Here is an 18610-nt window from a genome sequence, read left to right as displayed (position 1 = left end):
GATCACTCAGACCTCCTTGGCAGCTTCTCCATGTTTATAGCCTTTTAGGTGCAAAAACTCACCTGCTTAAAAAACCCCTTGGAAGTTAAAGTATATAATTAAATAGTGTCCAAGAGCATCTTGGAGGGATGTATATTAGGAGACAGAATGACCAGCATGCCCCATTACAATCCTGTTTCTACCTTAGTAAGCCATTTTCCCACCAACCTGCTTCATGGAATTATCTTCATGTCCTTAAGATTGGAAGAAAACCCCTAGAGAAGGAAGTTAGCAACACTGGCATTGAACCTGGGGGGTCTCAGTTTCTGCTGCCAATGAGGCACTGCTGCAGAGTGCACAGATAGGTGTGGATGTGACAGTGGGAGCGGTTGACCCTTTTTCCAAAGAGTGGGAAGAAGAGAGAATCTTCTCATGTTCAGATGTATCTGACCCTTTCCAGATGGGTTCAAATCATCTCTGTTGACAGGCTGAAATACTGCCACCTTCCTTGCACTGTGAGAAAGTAACAAAACCTGTCTAATCTTATCTCTGCATTTCCAATATGCCTCTCATTGTACCATCTTAGTCTAGACTAAGAACTGCTGGCAGCCTTTTATTCATATAGCACCAAAAGCATATTAGGGGCTTCAGAGACAATAAAAGAAAGTCCCTGCCCTGAAAAGCTCACAGTCTTAACGCTTCCCTTCTTACCTTGTCCCTGGCGACTGTAATTCCCTTGGATACAGTCGCTATCTTTATTGCATCGTCCTGCATCGGGCAGCTGTGATGAGAAAGAAAGCAAACATCTCTCAGTGGCTGGGAATCAGGTGTCCAGCAATTCCGCTCTGTACTGTCCATGAGAAAGCCCTCTTCAACTCCAGTTGTCTTTAGACAAAGGGCTTGTCTACATGGGATGTTACTGCACAGCAAGCCAGGGTGCAAATCTACAGCATATAGCTTACTGCACATAATGTTCTGCATAGACAAGCCCTCAAGCTGTGTCTTTACTGCAGAGTAATTCGAGTTATCACCACTCAAACTAGCCTAGCTCCAGTGAGAGCAGCCACATTGCAAAATAACACTGGAGCCACATTGAGTGATTGGATTAGCAGCTGGCAAATTGTGCTCATTTGAGCTGTACTCTGTACTACCTGCTGGGTCAGCCAACTCAAATTAAAAGCACCACCCCACTCAAGGGACTTTGTGTGTGGACAGGCCATGAATTAGGGACAACTCTGCAGTGAAGAAAAGCCCTAAACTGGATTGAGAATTGTGCCCTGTGGGAGACAGATCTTCTAGGTGGCCATTCCCAGAATATAAAAGTGGCAAATCCTTACAGAATCTGATTGTCTTCACTGTTGGGCTGAAGAAGATACCGCAGTCCCATCCCCTGCCTCACTAGGGATAGCATCTTGTGAATACAAGTACTACTCCTGGGGGAATTCTGCATCACTGTGCATACACAGAATTTATGTTCCCCACAGATTTCTTTGCTTCTCCTCAAAAAAATGACTTTCTGACAGCAAAGCAAAGGGAAGCCACAAGAGCGGTCATGAGACCTTCCCCAGCAATATGTTTTGGGTGCCAGGGTAGGCAGCAGAGAGGTAAATCACTGTGGGGAAGGGGGCGGGACTGGAGAAGACCTGGCTGGTGGCTTGTATCCTGCGTTGGGCTCATCTGCTAGTCCCAGCTGGGCTGAGAAGGTCGGGACTTCCTCTTCCTCTGTATGGCATCCAGGGCCGTGTCAGACCCACTCCCAGATGTCTCCCCCAGCTGTAGGAAGCACTGCATACCCCCCCTCCACCCCACATGCTTCCTGCACCCATAGTTTCTCAGCCCCAGGGGGAGGGATCCCTGCACAGGGAGCTGCTCCCCTATCCGCCCAACCCCCGTGCACCCAGACCCTCCTGCCGAGCCTCACCCCCCTCTCCTGCACCCAGAACTCCCCCAACGAGCTCCACTCCCCCTGCACCACCCTGATGAGCCACTCACACCTGGATCACCACCCTACCAAGCCCCAACAAGCTGCACATAGATCCCCACCCCAGAGCCCCACTCCCCCAGCATCTGGATCCCCCACTAAGCCCCGCACACCCAGACCCCCCGCCGAGCTCTATGCCCCCCCACCTGGACTCCCACGCTGAGCCCCAACCACCTTCCCCTGGATCCCCCCTGCAGAGTCCCATTACTGTAGCACCCAGAACCCCGCAACAAGCCCCTGTGCATCCAGATCCCCCCACACCCGGGTCCCACACTGAGCCGCCTGCACCCAGATTGCCCCACACAGAATCCTCTCAACTCACACCTGGATCCCCTGACGCTAAGCCCCTCCACATTAGGATCCTGCCTTGCTATGCCTGCCTGCCCACACCTGGTGCACCTGGCACAGAGGGGCAGGGCTCTGGGGTGTTTCTGGGGCAGGCCCAGTCCATTCGCTGTGTCACGGTTGGGTGCAGCCTCACTGCTGAGTCTGTGCCCCAGGGGGGAGCTGCACAGTGATCTCCCACCTCTGTTCAGGGTTCCCAATGACATGCTGGAGCCTCCACATTTATTTGTCAAATAAAATCTGCAGAATTTTAAAATATTATGCACAGAATTTTTAATTTTTTGGCACAGAATGCCCTCAGGAGTAAAGTACAAAGGAGGCAAGGGTAAACTCCAGTCAGCTAATCTACTGTAGTAGATAATCCAACCCTCCCAAAGGCCCTGTACTGGTCCCTGTTATATATGTTGGCTGGGATTCTCAATGGTGTTCAAGGGGATTTGCATGCTCAAATTTCCATTTAAAAATTAATGGGGAATTGAGCATCCAAATCCTTTAAATGGCTTTGGAAATCTCAGCCAGACTGTGGAGAGTAGTCCTGCAGGTATATGTTTGCTGTGGGGAGGATCGGGGAGGCTGAAAGTAGATTTGCTAATGAGTTTGTCAATACTAGGGATATTTTAATATAGAAGGCAATTGTAGTACAGTGCATCCGACACATTAACAGTAGCTTTCCTTTACATTATAAACAGCATATTTCTTTGCCGAGAATCTTAATATCCATAAAGCTAAAGATCAGAAGCTTGCTACTAGCAAATTGGTGGGAAAACAGTGGGCTGTGTTACCCACGAAGAGATGGGACTTTGCTACTACAGGGAACAATTCCACCCTGACCTGCTCTAGTTTAGAGACTGTCTCTTATCCATTAGGTAGGAATTCTTTGTGACCTGACTTGGCTATCACTAGGCATAGAGGAAACTTGTGATTGCAGGTTTCTTATTGAAATAACCAGCCAAAGTGGGACAGTTCCAATGTCTCATCATTGGTTCAGTGGATGGGCCAGTAGACTGGGAGTCAGGAGAGCAGCTGTTCCAAGTTCTGCGACCGTGAGCAAGTCTCTTCCCCCTCTGTGCCTCAGTTTCCCCATCTGTGAAATGATGGATGATGATGATACATGATGGAGTAATAGTGTGTGGTACAATAAGAACTGACCTGAAGCTTCCACAAAACTGGGACTCAAATACTGAGGTATGATTGAGTTTGGGTAAATACTCTACAAGTTCTTTCATTTGGGGGATTGGCTGGAATTTTAGGCAAATATTTGGGGCGAGGGGGAGAGTGAAGAGGCCTGATTTTTCCCCCCTGAATTTATTCACCCATCCCTAATAAACCTAAATTAAAAAAAAAAACAAAATCCCTGCAAATATAATACAATTCTATTTACCTCAGGGCAAATATCCTGCTTCTGTCCGCGGGTGATAATGACGTTTGTCATCACCACAAAAGAACTGTCCCCCTACAAAGAGGAATGTGATCAGGTCAAAGGTGGAAACTTATTTTCAAGTGAGTCATCATAGTGGGGCAGGAGAGTTACTGGGCGAAAGGTGTTACTGTTATGCAAAAATCTTCCATCTGACTGTGGCCCAGGTGGTAAACAACCACCGCCTAGAGCACATACTGGCAGAGATGGTCAGGCTGCCCGTCCTTCCTCCCTCAGGCAGACTCATCCTTAACCCTCCTACCAACACCGTTACTTTAAAGACTTAACCAGATGGTTGCTCGTGAGAGGCAGGCACTCTCTCCCATGGATAGCAGAGATGCTACAAGGGGAAGCAGTAGGAGGAAATGGAGATAAAATATCACCCAGCCAAATAAGGAGACGAGGGACAATGGGGCCAGCAATGACTATCTGTGATGTTCTGTCTCCTGGGGATACATCATTTTGGGCTACTGATGGATGTTGTGCCTCCCCAGAGCCCCATCAGTTGTTTGGACCCCCTGCTTTGGAGAGGGGACAAAGAGCCCCCTATAAATAGGAACTAGTCCTGAGCTGACGGTAACTTGTAGTCTGATTTTTTTCAGAGGTGCTGATCACCTTCAGTTCCTAGTGACCTTAAGGGAAGTGGCAGATGCTCAGGACCTCTAGAAATACGACCTTGAGTGTGCTGAAGAACAGACACCCTTTCAGACAGTGGTAGCCTAGGACATGCTGCCAATTCACAGAGAAGGCTGCAGAGCTGTAGAGTCATTTGCTGGTTCCCTCTCCTCCGCAAGGTGCCAATAAAGGACAGTGATTAGAAAAAAGCCCTCCCTCCTCCTTACCTGAGATGGGAATACATAGTCGGCCACGTCCCAGACGTGTGGGCCTATCCCACTAATGTTAGTAACAGTTAAACCTTTGAGCTTCACCGAGACCGAGCTGATGATGCCATCCTGTGACTGATAACCCTTCTCATAGAGGAAAACCCACCTAGGCAAACAAAGTCATTCAGATGAGTTACAGAACATCACATTCATTAGGAGTACAGTGGGGTATCTGTTTTTTGTCTAGTTACCAGTTAACAGGATGGAGTAGATGTAGAATGGGCTCCATTTGCAGAATGGGAAAAACACAGATATTCCAGAAGGAGGAAGCATAGTGCAGTGGTTGAAGAACTTTAAAGTGTTTGGGGACCTAGTTCTGTTGCTCATTCTGCCACTGACTCCTTATGTGACCTTGGGCTTAACCAAGTTGCCTAAGTTTTCAAGCGTGGCCTCAGTTTTTTGGGTCTCCCACTTCAGAAGCCAAAGGCCTGATTTCCAGAGGAGCTGAGCATCTCCAACACTAGGTCTGTGATGGCCCTAGCCCCTCTGAAAATCAGGCCCATGTGGCTTCTGAAGTTTGACACTTTCTGAGGCACTCCGAAGTAGAGGCCATGCTAGAAAATTTGGTCCTTAACCGAGTCTACAGGCTTCAATTTCCACAGCTACAAAATGCGGGTAACAAAACTTACCCATCTCACAGGAGTGTTGTGAGTCTTAACTCAGCCATGTTGGTAAAGTACTTGAAATTGTAGATGGAAGGAGCTATAGGTAGATTTGAAAAGTATTATTACTGAGTTATTTCTGTGCAAACTATCTTGAAATATATTTTGAAATTCCTGGTGGGGAACAGGAATTGGTTCAGTTCAAACAGAAACCACCCTGAAACAAAAACCCACTCAAAATTTGAACCTAACCCAAACCAAACTTTGGTGTTAAAAAAAACCTACCATTCATTTTTGCATGACCCTGTGAGTCCTGGTCAGAGCTTGGACCAGAACCACGAACAGCTAAAATACCTTCAAGGAAGGTTGTTTTGAGAGACTTTTCAGCCAAGTCTCACACACTTGCAGTTGCTATATTAATGTGTTGCAGATCTTGCAAGTCTAGCTCACACAAGCAAGTCTACTGATTCCACCGAATGATTTCCACCTTTCATGAAAAAGGGTTGCAGGAATAGACCTAAGTCAGAATCCATATCTTGAAGGCCTTTCAAGCTCTTCCATAGCCTCTTTCATCTATCGGCCTCAAAGTGCTCTACAGAAACAACTTGTTCAGCCTTACTACACCCCACAAAGTGGGGAAATATCTCCTCTCCCTTTGCAAAGATTGTAAAATTAGTAACTGAAAAATCTAAGGCAGCCAGTGTGAAAGTCAGAAATAGAACCTACAGTCCTGAAAGTCCTAACTTACAGTTATCTTTTCTAACCACTTGCTAATTCAACCCCCACCCCCTTAAATTAATGTCACTGTCTCCAGATTTCAACAAAGGCACAAAATGTGTGATAGTTCCATAAAGAAAGAGATCTTCAAACTGAAATGCATGTTCTTTCCCTATGTGAATTCAGCAGCTTTTGCTGAGGGCATGGGTTGATTTTGCCAGCAGTTAGCCACAATCTAGTTTGTGCGGGGGGGTGGAGGCGTCTGCTTGAATTTCTCTGCTCTTAATCTGAATTTGACCTCGTGATCAAGAGTGTGACGGAACCCTCTGCCAGATGAAATTAAATCAGAGCAACATTTAATGATCTAAACATCGCCCTTCCCCACAGTGCAACATGTGGCTGGTGTAACTCAGGTTAATGATTAGCCAACACATCTCAGCTGACAACTGGCAAGCTGAGGATAGTGGCAGTAAATTATGTTAGTTAGTTGTCTAAATAGTAGTTTACAGATTACTTTATGAACGGTTCATCACATTTATATGGCCATTAATACTTTCAATAGGGCCAGATTTTGACATTAATTAGCCTATTACGTGAACAAACTGTCTTTTAATTAACTCTGTGAGAAACTGTAAACAAGGCCAGATGACCATTTTGGGTTGAAATCCAAGACTTCTTGGAATCATCCACGTAAGAGTCGGTCAGACTAAAAAAGGAGAGATCTGGTTTTCATCCGCTGTAGAATGTGGGCATGGATCCCACTAGCTCTGGCATGCAAAGTGAGTGTTCTGCTGGGGGTGTTTTCTAGGAGAGCTCAGAGCCATTAATGGTGAACATCGGTCATTAGCTGCGGCAGGTGCCTGTAATTAGCCACATGGTGAAGGCAGCACAGGACATGTCCCAAGCTGCGCTCAGCTGATTAGTGTGTGGTGTTAATAATGGGTGAATTTCATCCCTTCTATTTGTGGGCACCCTGACATTTCTTTTGCTGAGGGAAGAACTGCCTGGTAGTTTAGGGGATTGGCAATGAAATATAAAGCCCCTAGGATGCCACTTCAAATCCAACCCTAATGCATTTAACCTACACCCACTGAGTGTGGCGTGGTGTCCCCCTGTAGTGGTGGCTGGGCTGTATATAGAGGTTGATTAGCCTGCTACAAACATGGGTCTTCTATCTCAGGAAGTAGAGACTCATGGTTTTCGATCCAGAGATCCCTGGTTCAATCCCTGCTGCCAACAACCCACCCAGGAGAGGGATGTTACACCAGCAGTAACTAAAAGGCTGTTGGGTGGCCTCCACCAAATGAGACAGTGGTCTCAGCCCAGCTCCCTGCAGACAGACGCCGAAGCAAAAATTCACATGCATCACCAGAGTTTCCCTTTTGCCATCTTAAAACTACAGCCATAGCAGGCTGAAGAGCACCAAGTTTTTAGCAGAGAAGCCAAGAACAAAGGGCCTGCTTCTATGAGAGCCTCCAGCAAGGTGTTGTGCCCCTTCAACTCCCATTGACTTCACTGGGAGTTGAGGGCACCCAGGGCCTTAATGAGCACAGAGACTGAACTGCCCTCTTAGCCAGGCAGCTGGCTTCTCCAGTTTTAGAGCGTTGCTGGACACTGCAGGGAGCAAAGTGGCTGGGAAAACTAGTACTGCAGCTGTGGCTGAGGCATTTCAGCAGTTCCCAGTGTGTCACATGTAACGCATTCCCTATTGAAATAAAAAGGAAACGGATTTAACAAAAGAAGAGATGACCCTGGTGCCTAGAGAGAGACAGTGCAATACCCATAGCCCCAGAGCATTAGGCAGGTCTGCAATACCTGCCCCTCATTAACTGAAAGGTAACATTCCCACAGTGACAAAGGGCATTCCCCAGACCTGAAGAAGAGCTCTGTGTGGCTTGCAAGCGTGTCTCTCTCACCAACAGAAGTAGGTCCAATAAATAAAAGATATTACCTCACCCACATTGTCTCTCTAATAGAGCTAAAATGATGCTCTCTGCCTACTGAGTCAGAGAAAGCTCCGCTTCTACAGGGCCAGCTCTACCAGATTTAGTAATCACCTGTGCAGCAACAGCTTTAGTGCCTGTCTGCTGCCTAGACCCATTGCAGCATGTTTCTGGGGGCTAGATGAGAAAGCGACTGTGGGCCTGCCTTGCAATTTTTCTAGGCCAGTAGATGCTCAGAGCCAGCGTTGACCTGCTTCAGTAGATGGCGTTTTACACTTGGACTAGGAACCTAATGCCATCTGTAGCCAAACAGAAGGGAAACAACAAGAATGCCTTGGTTGTGCCAAAATCTCCAGCCCAGGTTTCCTAAGCTTGCCACCATAGCTGGGGTGCTTAGGCAAATAACTGATGGATCCTAGGCAAATGAGTGAGCCTCCCAGTTCTTACTGCCTGCAGAACCATTTGTGGAAGGCCATTTTTAAAAGACCTTTTTCTAAGTGTGTATATGGTGGGGGGAAGGGGTTGATTTTTGAAAATGAGCCTTCCTGGCAGAGGCAGCATCTGGGAAGCCAGAGGGAATTGAGACTTGTGGTTCTTGCATATTTTACTGGTGAATATATATATATATTCCAAGATTCTCCCAGCAGTAGAAGAACTGCGTATCACTCTCTAGCATGGCTGGGACCCACTGGAAGTATGGGAAGAAGAGTCTTATTGGTAACCAGACTTGTGTTTTAGTTTCTGGCATAGGATTAGACAGTTGGAGGTCTGAAACTGATACTTTTCCCTGTGTGTTCCCAGGCTAGACCAGGGAGTAGAGCGTTGTCTGCATCTTTCCCTCAGCATCCCCAGCCTGGAGTTTTCATCAAATGCAGATGCAATGAATATGCACATAGACCTCAGTGAAGATCAATGCATAGGGCATATTTACCTAGGGCAGCTAACTGGCATTAACTGGGGTCAATCTTATTCATATACACCTTGAACAATGTGCACATGTGCAGTAGACCAGGTAACAGTGTTATAGCTTTTGCAGTTCTCTAACTGCTTCCCTCTTCAGATGTTCATTGAGCAGAACAAGGCAATTTATTGAGTGATCTATCCCCTGTTGTCTGCTCCCAGCATCCGGCAATCAGAGGCTTAGCCATCTTGGCTAATAGACATTGATGGATTTATCCTGCAGGAACGTATCCATTTCTTTTTTGAACCCAGTTATGCTTTTGGCCTTCACAACCTCCCCTGGTAATGAGTTCCACAGGTTGGCTGGGCATTGTGTGAAAAAGTACTTCCCTTTGTTTTAAACCTGCTGCCTGTTAATTTCTTTGGGTGACCCCTAGTTCTTGTTATGTGAAGGGGTATAAAACACATCCTTATTCACTTTCTCCACACCAATCACGATTTTATAGACCTCTATCATTTCCGCCCTTAGTCATCTCTTCCAAGCTGCACAGTCCCAGACTTTTCAATCTCTCTTCATGCTTTGTGTGTATATAAAAAGATCTTCTACACTTTCCACAGTATGCATCGGATGAAGTGAGCTGTAGCTCACCAAAGCTTATGCTCAAATAAATTGGTTAGTCTCTAAGGTGCCACAAGTTCTCCTTTTCTTTTTGCGAATACAGACTAACACAGCTGTTACTCTGAAACCTCTCTTCATATGGAAGCTGTTCCATACCCCTAATCATTGTTGTTGTTCTTCCTGAAAGCTTCTTGGGGCAGGAACTGTCTTACTAGACATGTACAGCACCCAGAACAATAGGGCCCTGATCTTGGGGCCTCCTAATGCTACTGTACTATAATAACTTCCTCAATATTTGGAGATGCTCAGATTGAGGATTTGGGTTCAGATCCAGCTTGCTAAGCCTCACTGTTGCTGGGGCTGGCTGGAACAGGATGCGTCGTATCTGTACTCTGTACATACCAAGACAAACAAATGATCATTTTTTCACATGGTGTATGCCAACGCTCACTTCCTTCTGAACCCTCTCATTGGTAAAAGAAACCCCAGTAGGACAATGAGAGGGAAAATACAAATGAAATATCATTACAGTCTCACCATAGTTGGAAAAGTCTTTGCATATAAACTTGTCAGATTAGAAAAACCCACAGACCCATGCAATAATGACTGCATGTACTTGGGGTGCATTGATAACTCTATCTTAGGATGTACATAGATAAAAATAGGGTAGAGGAAGCTACAGAGACATAAAGCTGCCTCTGTTTTTGTCAGTGGGCTAAACTCCAACTTTGCTTCTAGCATGAGAACGTACAAGCCCTGTTGCTACTGAAAACTAATAGACTCACAGACTTTAAGGCCAGATGGGACCACCTTGGTCATCTAGTCTGACCTCCTGCACACTACAGGCCACAGAACCTCACCCACACACTCCTGTAATAGAACCATAACTTCTGCCTGAGTTACTGGAGTCCTCAACTTAAAGACTTCATGTTACAGAGAATTCACCATGTACACTACTTTAAACCTGCAAGTGACTCATGTCCCATGCTGCAGAGGAAGGCGAAACCCCTTGCTCTCTGTCAATCTGACCCGGGGAAAAATTCTTTCCTGACCCCAAATATGGTGATCAGTTAGACCCTCGGCACTTCAACAAGACCCGATAGCCAGACACCTGGGAAAGAACTCTCTGTAGTAACTCAGAGCCCTCCCCATCTAGTATCCCATCACTGACCATTGGGGATATTTGCTACTAACAGTCACACATCAGCTACATGCCACCATAGGCAGTCCCATCATACCATCCCCTCCATAAACTTATCGAGTTCAGTCTTCAAGCCAGTTAGGTTTTTTTGCCCCCACTGTTCCCTTTGGGAGGCTGTTCCAGAACTTCGCTCCTCTGATGGTTAGAAACCTTTGGTCTAATTCCAAGCCTAAACTCCTTTAGGTCAAGTGGAAACCGAAGTTTCTATCTCTGCTATCAATGACCACTACAGCTGAGAATATGCAGCAGTTGGTGTCATTACGATAACATTTCTTCCCAGAGGCAGGCAGGATCCCCAATGCCATAATAATCGCCCAGCAAACTGTTCTTCAAGAGAATGGACTCATTTACATATTAAATGTAAAAATAACCCTGCCTGGCAAGCTTGCTTTCAAAGATTAAAAAAAAGTCTAACTTCCTCAGGCTTGTTCATTGAGGGAGAATATAGTTATTTGATCTGCAGAAAGCTGGGGAAACAGGGGAAGGAGCTCTTTCAGACAGATAGCGCAGCTGAGATGCTGAGCACTTGTGGCCATTAGCGCCTACAGTACGTGTAATCTGGCATGGCAGAGATGGCCAACACAGTCCACAAGCAAAAGTCTTCCACACAGAGAAAGAGCTTTTCTCCCAGGCCTGATGTTGGAGTCAAACAATTTTCACCCTTCTTAAAAAAAAGGGGGGGGGGGCAGGGAGGGAGCGAGGTAGAATTACCCTTCTATCCATGTGGCAGCCATTTTTATTGCCTGTGCAGCCAGCATATCTTCGTTCGTGCCTTTATTGCACCTACCCGCTGAAGTTTTTAAAAAAAAGGACTCTGGATTCTGGCTTTGGAGCCACGGCACAGGCTTTGCTGCCTGTTTCTCTCCAATGTTTTGCAGGCCATATTCCCCTCCCCAACTCTTCTGGTTTGCATTCACCCTTGATCCCTACACGGAGACTGAAGCCATCCCGTTCTGCAATAGCCCTACAGCTCAGATTTGAAGGTGGGGCTAGTCAGAAAAGACTGGGGCAGGGAAGGACCGACCCCCTCTCCCCCCCAAAAAAATCTGTGAAGCGACATTTCTGTTTTTCCGTAGAAAGTAAGTTTTTTCAGCCACTTTCCAGAAAGCAAATTTGGTGATCCAGGGCCTTAACTGTCCCAATGGCAGCAATTACTGTTCTTACCACCATCATCCCCCTGGTTGTGAGGCTGCTGCCCTGCCTCTAAGCAATGATTGTTTGGGGATAAACGGGATGCACCCGCTGCCCCTCCTGCAAATGCTGCTAATTGCACATCCACAATGAGAGTTAAACAAAGCCAAGCGCCACCCACAGTCCTAGAACCTTCTCCTAGAAACCCTCTGGCAAGTATTTCCTAGGGGAATTGAAGTCCATCTTTAGGGCTTTGCCCATGTTCAGCGTACGTGGGGGAAATCAATATTGTTCCATCACTGAATACACCTCACCGGATGCATCCCCACTGGCACAGAGAGGTGCAAATAGCTATGGGAGCAGGAGGTGACCTTCTACTCCCATTCCACCACTGCAGCCTGCCTTCAAGGCTCCCATCCTAGAAGGGCAGTTTAAGTTCCTCTAGATGCTCCTCAGCAGCCTCACCAGGAGAGGCTGCAGCTGATGTGCTGAATTTGCCATGCCCCTTATCTGGCCTGCCCCGAGATGGAGGCTGGTGCAGTGACTTTACTGCCTACATTAGTGTATTTCAGTGTCTGTGGTGAATCATGTGCGTGCTCTGTGGTGAGATTGTTCAATAGGTGGCGAGGCTCACTGTGCAAACGGTGCAGAGATTCTAACCCCTTTTTGAAAAACCCCCAGTGCCACGCTACAGTTTGATAGCTGCCTGCGGGCGGCCAGTTCAGTAACAGTTTTCAAAAACAAACTTGTGCTGAAAACTTCCCAGGCAATTCAGGGCACATGAACTCTTCCTGCAAGATCCTTCTGCAGCTCTAAACACCCCGGGTCACGCTGTGCCTTTCAGTTTGTCAGGCGCTTTAGACATGTTTGCTTTATTTACTCCCTGTTTAAAACAGTTTCTGCTGAGCTCTAGCTGCCTTCGGGCCCAGCCTCAAGCACAAACAAAGCAAAGCAGACATTTGTGCCTTGCTCTTTTGGAAGCACCGGATCCCATGCTCATTGTTTAACCCATAGGCTGGCTTTACCTCCCTCTTGGGAAACAGTACCAGAGAGAGAGGAAATGTCTGGCCTGATTCCCCTCCACTCCTCCTCCCTCTTTCTGCCGCTTGGGTCTCACAAATTACAAAGTTTAGGGTTAGGGTTAATATAATGAAAATAGTAACAGCAGCAGGCATTGAGGGCCTGAACAAATGACTTAGTGGGCTTTGGATCAGGCCCTTATAGAAGGCCTTTCCTCCAGTGAGCTTACCACAATTTATGATGTTTACATACTGGGATTGTTACACTCATCACTGACATGCAGCCACCTCTGGGGTTTAACACAGCAACTATTTAACAGTGCAGTGCAACACTGCTCAACATACGGCTCAGGGCAAAGTGAATACTGTATCCAGCTGAAACTGTTGGGAGACTGTATGGAGGCAAAATATAATTACCCACAACATTAGAATCTAGCTAATGCCCCTGCTCAGGGTGTTTAAGGATCATAAGCGGCAGGGCCTCAGCTTTACTAAGGGGGCCAAACAGAAATTCCAATAGCCAAGCCAAGCAAGAACTGACTGTGTGGCAACACTACCACTGAGCTTAATGGCTGGTCAGCAGGTCTAGTATCTGGAAAGTTTGGAAGAGCTGCTGTTTGGAATTTCTCACTGAAGTGAAAGGCTATGTAGAAAGCTAGAAAAGCCTTACCCTATGATGTATCCAAGGACCACAAGCTGGATCAGCCGGAAGATGAGTCCCACTTTCTTGTTGTTTACCAGCACCATCCGGGGGGTGTCATATTCAAAGAAGAAGGAAGCAGCTTTCTCCCTGAGCTTGAGCCCCATGGCTGATACAGCGGGACTAATGCTCTTCTATGCAAATGCCTAATCCCAAACCAAACACAGGCTTTGTCCCTTCTGACTGTAGTGGGTGGAGCTCCTCGATACAAGAGGTCAAGTCTTCTGTTTGCACAAAAATCTACCAGGGTTTCCCTCTGCACATCTGGTTCCTTCTCAGCGAGGGGATGGAAGCTTGCACTTCCTATATGCTCACCTCTGCGTGCACAGTACACTCACTGTCTCCTTAGATGGTCTGGGGGTGGGGATGTGTGGGTACGTAACAGAAGCATACAGCCCAGGCTATCCGGCAGCACAGGAACTGCAGCACAACACTGGCAGGATGGGTTAACACTTACAAAGCATTTGGACAATGCAGAGTGCAATGTAAGGTGCTAAGAGTTACTATTCGGATTGCTCTGACTGGGGCAGACCTTCTGGCAGGAACAGCACATTGCCATATATAATTTCTCAGGAAGGTGAAATCATCCGAGGGTAACAGAAATTGCCTGTTTGTTAGCAAAAAATGGAAGTTGTGCAATCAAGATATGTGGTCTAGGTCAGTTTGTAGATTGCTGTGGTTTACTGAAAGTGCATGGGACCCTTTCCTATTGTACGCTGCTCCCCCAAGCAACTGTATACTGGGAAATAATGTTTTTTCCTGTGGGTGGTTTTTTTTTGTGGTCTTCATGATTACAGCAGTTGGTGCAGCTTTCTGGTAATTCACTTGCCCTCCAGAGCCCAATAAGTCACTCTCCTCTATAGTTCTGTTCTTTCTTGGCATTAGTTTTGCACTGGGAGGTCAAAGGGGGAGTCACGAACTCAAAGCAACAGCCTAAGGGAAGGAATTCGGATCTGAATGTTTGGTGGGGTTTGCATCCAAGGGTTTCTCTTGGGCCATTATAGAGATAAGGGCCAGCCACAAAGTTTGGATTAGCACTTTCCCAAAGTTTGGGTGTGGGGCCGATCAGATTTGGGATTTAGGTTTGGGCCTATCTCTAGCAAATATGGTCATTTCAGTAAGATTATAAAGGGATTGGCTATGTCCAGGAATAGGACTAGCAACAGCTAGAGAGCTTCATAAATGTTAATTAACTGCCTCACAATACACATGGGATGTGGGTAGCTTCCTCATATTATAGATGGGCAGGGACCGTCTTTTTGTCCTGTGTTTGTACATCACCTAGCACAATGGGGGTGCTAGGCCATGACTGGAATACCTAAGTGCTATGGTAATACAACCAATTAATAATAATACTGTAAATGGAGAAACAGACGCTGAAAGACCATGGCATTTGCCAAGGATACAGAGGGAGAGAATCCATTAAAGACCGACTAAAAACGTAAGAGCACTTGGTTCCCAGACCTGGGATCAGATGAATATCTTGCCTAGTTTATTGACAGCCATTTCCAAAAACCCTAGCTACTAGAAATAGATGTAATCTAACCTCTCACTCCTCCAGCCTAATGCAAACACTCCTGAACTTTGGGAGAGGTTAGATCCATAGCTAAACTGTATGACTCAGGTGTGTCTCTAAAGAGATGGATTTGGAAGGTACAAGAATAGCAGATAAGACTGTGTAAACTAGGGAAGGTACACTTAAGAAATCCCCACGAGTTTCTGATTTGATTCCACTCCACCTGGATTCACAGCACTTTTCACTACTAATTTCTGGTTCAGATACATAAAGCAGAACCCAGGTAAAATTGTCATAGTTCACATCAGAAGTTTGCATAACGGGGAATTTCACTTGTTTTCAACTCAAATCCCATAAAATCAGCGAGTTTAGCTCAGTAGTGGGAAAACTTTAGTGAACCATTGTGCAAACTTCAACTATGTTTCAAGCCTGTAAATTTAACCCAAATCCAGACAAAGATTTTAGGTTTCATTGAGAGCATTTGGAACAATTCTGATAGTAATCCTCATGCTTCAGGGCACATTCTGGGGGTCAGGAAACTTTCCTGGTACTCAGATATTAACAGGGCCAGATTCTTGCATCAGTTGCATAATGGGGCATCTGGGGATTCTCTCTGTTTGGGAATCCTTGGGTGGTGTAAACCTGGTGTAGCCAGATCTATGGTGCCTGGTCCTGACTCCCTTAGGACAGAAGCTGTTCTGGGGTTGTACCAGGGAGAAAAAGGGACATAGCCAAGTCTTCACTCTGGCTCTTCTTGCCTGGTGGAGGCACATTGGGACTGTGGGGAGAATTCCAGGTGGAACAAGATAGAGCAGCATCTCTGTGATGCTGCTGTATCTTGTTCTGAGAGACAAACTGCCCTGCAGCTGCCCTCCAGGGTCAGGGCTGGAGAGCGGAAAGGTGGTGGAAAGCCCCTTGCGGTCATGCTGAGTAGAGCTGGGGTGCTCTTGAGGATCTGGCCCATAATAACAACTAGCGTTCATGTGAGAGTTTTACTGGTATCAATGCACTTTAGAAAGATAATGCTCACCCATAAAGCAGCGAGGAATCAATAGCAAGCTGGACAGGGGTGAAGGGACTTGCCCAAGGTGGCGCAGGATAGGACTATCCTCTTGCCATGTGGTCTATGTAATGAATCTCAGGAGGAAGGGAGCAAAGAGCTACAGCCACAGTGCCCCAGCAGCCTGGGGAAAGCTTCTCAATGTGACATTTATTGCAGGTCAGTGAGTGCCAATAAATGGGCCTGGGCCTGTTAGCTTCAGATTGAGACTTGGATCAGGACGTGAGGGAGGGCTGAAAGTAGAGTTTTGGCTGAGACTCCTGTCTAGTGCAAAAGCTGTAGGTACAATGTAGAAATCCCACTGCAGGAGACCCAGCGAGGTTACCTTGCAACTTTTCAAATGGCTTCCAGTATGGCAGCCTTGAAAGTGCGATTCTACCATGACACGTGTATGTAGGGGGAGGGGGGAGACACAACTTCAAGAGGTTCCATAATTATTGCCTCAAAGATTTCTGCATTACAAGTGCTTAGTTAACAAGAGTTTCCCCCAACCCCCAACAGCCAGATCTGCAAATTCAGCCTGGCCTGTGAGAGTCAAGCTGGGCTCTTCCTGATGTATGCAACATCCCCAGTAACCAAGGAGTTATTCACAACAATTGTGTTGAATGATAGAAGAACCAGGATAGACCCCAACTCCCCCCTTCTCTGGCTATTGTGGCTATACCAGGCTAAGGAGAGTAAAACATGATTTTTAAAATACACGTGTACTGTGAGAAGTTAGGGCTCTGAATACATGCAGGGAGCAGACCTGTTGAGACATGGCAATATTTTCACCTAGTCACTTTTCACTTTCTACTGAGTTCAGCCTGGCAACACTTCGACATACAAGGTCAATAATTTGAAGGCTTGACAAACAAGAAAAGAGCTGAACAAATTGATTATAACAAGATCCTTTCACAAGACTACAAGGAGCCACTTGCTGCATTTAAAATAGACTGTGTGAAAACACAGATGAACTTACAAAGTAACCTTTTGGGCATACCACGCAGCTTAGAAATCTAAATCAGATGGTACCACTTTGCTTACTTCTAAGTGACATAATGTAATCCAGGCTCCTAAGCCCTAGAGGATGTGGAAAAACCATCAGATGGGAAGCCAAAAGCAAACATAAATTGCTGATGATAACCATTTAAGAGTGAAGCCCGATATTGCTACTGAGAAGAACAGACCTTATAAGCTTAGACATCTGTTGGGGGTGGGAAATAAATCATAACCTACTGTACAAAAGGTGGCCTTTTAGGGAAGGCTGCACACCCTTGCCAGAGAAATGGGAATAAGGAAAATAGGACATCTAAATTTAACAGCAAGCTCTCTTGTAAAAGAGGAACTTGTAACCCTCTCCAGGACTTCGATTCAATAGAATGGCTAATCTTTCAGCAATACTAAGGGGAGACCATATTCATCTCCAATTTTAAAATTTCTTCAGGGAGCTGTTGGATTGGCTGCCCTGAGTGCCTAAATCCTCTAGTCAGGGGGTCCAACAGTGACTTGTGATTTTTATTTTTGGGTGCCAAACTTGAGACGACTTAACGGGGCCTGATTTTCAAAAAGGGTTGAGCACCTGCTCTCTTGGAATTGGGCTTCATTAAGGCCAGGGAGACGGAAACCCAAAAAGCTTATGAAAGCTTAAGCCTAAACTCTTCCCCCTCATCCCAGGATGTATCTTCAGCCTTGCTATAGGCCTTGTGCTCATTCAGTCCCCAGAGAGGCTTTGACCCACCCTCTTGTGCATCACATGTACCTTTGCTCCCTAGTCAAGTCCCAAATAAACCTACTCCAGACTGGCTTGAGAGAGTCCCAACCCCACCCCATCCTCACTCAACCCCATTCCACCCTCGCTTAACCCGATGCAGCCATTAAAGCAGGTACCCTACTGTCTTAATTACTTTATTACCAGTAACCAACTAGCCTTGAAAGTATATTGCTAAGCTACCTGGCACCAAAACAGCAGAGCAAGTACAGCTGGATAATGCACTATGGTGTTTATCTTGGGCAGGGAGAATAAACTCTGCCCCTAGATCTTTAGCACAGATGTTTGTGGTAGTTTGTATCCCTTCCTAAACTGCAACATTTACAACACTTCCCTCATTAAAGCTTTGGTTCCCTGTTCATAAAACGCATGAGCTTACGATAGAGATCATCTCATCTACCATATGGTGGTGGTATAAAAATGCTTAGTTTAAATTGTCATGTTTGCCAGTACTATGCTAAGCTGCTGCTGCCTTGCAGGTAAAATAATTAATGGACCTCATAGGCCAGATCCTCAGCTGCCGTAAACCATCATAGCTCCATTGCAGCTCATAACTGGGAGAAGGTGCCTTAGCTGAAGTCACTGCGGCTCTGCTGATCTACACCAGCCAGAGCTCTGATTCTGTGTGGCAGCTTTAATCCTAAACGTAGGCTTTGCTTAATATATATTAACTTTATAAACTTTGATATGAACACAAATGTTTTTATGAAATATCTAAACTAACATTTCAGTACAAACAGGATTTTAAAAATTAATCTATGCAGCATATGCTGCTGAAACAGTGTGTAAGGCCTGGTCTATACTCCGTTTTCATCCCGGGATAACTGTTGGTCAGGGGGTGATTTT

At 46.1% G+C, this 18610-nt stretch overlaps 1 protein-coding gene and 1 long non-coding RNA gene across 3 annotated transcripts in view; one reads left to right on the top strand and one right to left on the bottom strand.

Annotated features, from left to right (window-relative positions):
* P2RX1 (purinergic receptor P2X 1) overlaps positions 1-13713 on the bottom strand; it is a 38176-nt gene extending 24463 nt beyond the window's left edge. The window contains exons 1-4 of the mRNA XM_073315811.1: positions 13409-13713; positions 4565-4712; positions 3687-3758; positions 691-760 (exon numbers count right to left, since the gene is read on the bottom strand). Coding sequence (XP_073171912.1) covers positions 691-760; positions 3687-3758; positions 4565-4712; positions 13409-13545 — 427 coding nt within the window. The 5' untranslated portion in view covers positions 13546-13713. The remainder of the gene's footprint in view (positions 1-690; positions 761-3686; positions 3759-4564; positions 4713-13408) is intronic.
* LOC140899771 (uncharacterized) overlaps positions 1-18610 on the top strand; it is a 137437-nt gene that overhangs the window by 38649 nt on the left and 80178 nt on the right. The window lies entirely within an intron of this gene.

The sequence above is a fragment of the Lepidochelys kempii genome, chromosome 17, assembly GCF_965140265.1.
Source record: "Lepidochelys kempii isolate rLepKem1 chromosome 17, rLepKem1.hap2, whole genome shotgun sequence".
Classification (NCBI taxonomy): domain Eukaryota; kingdom Metazoa; phylum Chordata; order Testudines; family Cheloniidae; genus Lepidochelys; species Lepidochelys kempii.
Note: the sequence above shows the minus strand (reverse complement) of the source record. Positions and strands in the feature narration are given on the sequence as shown.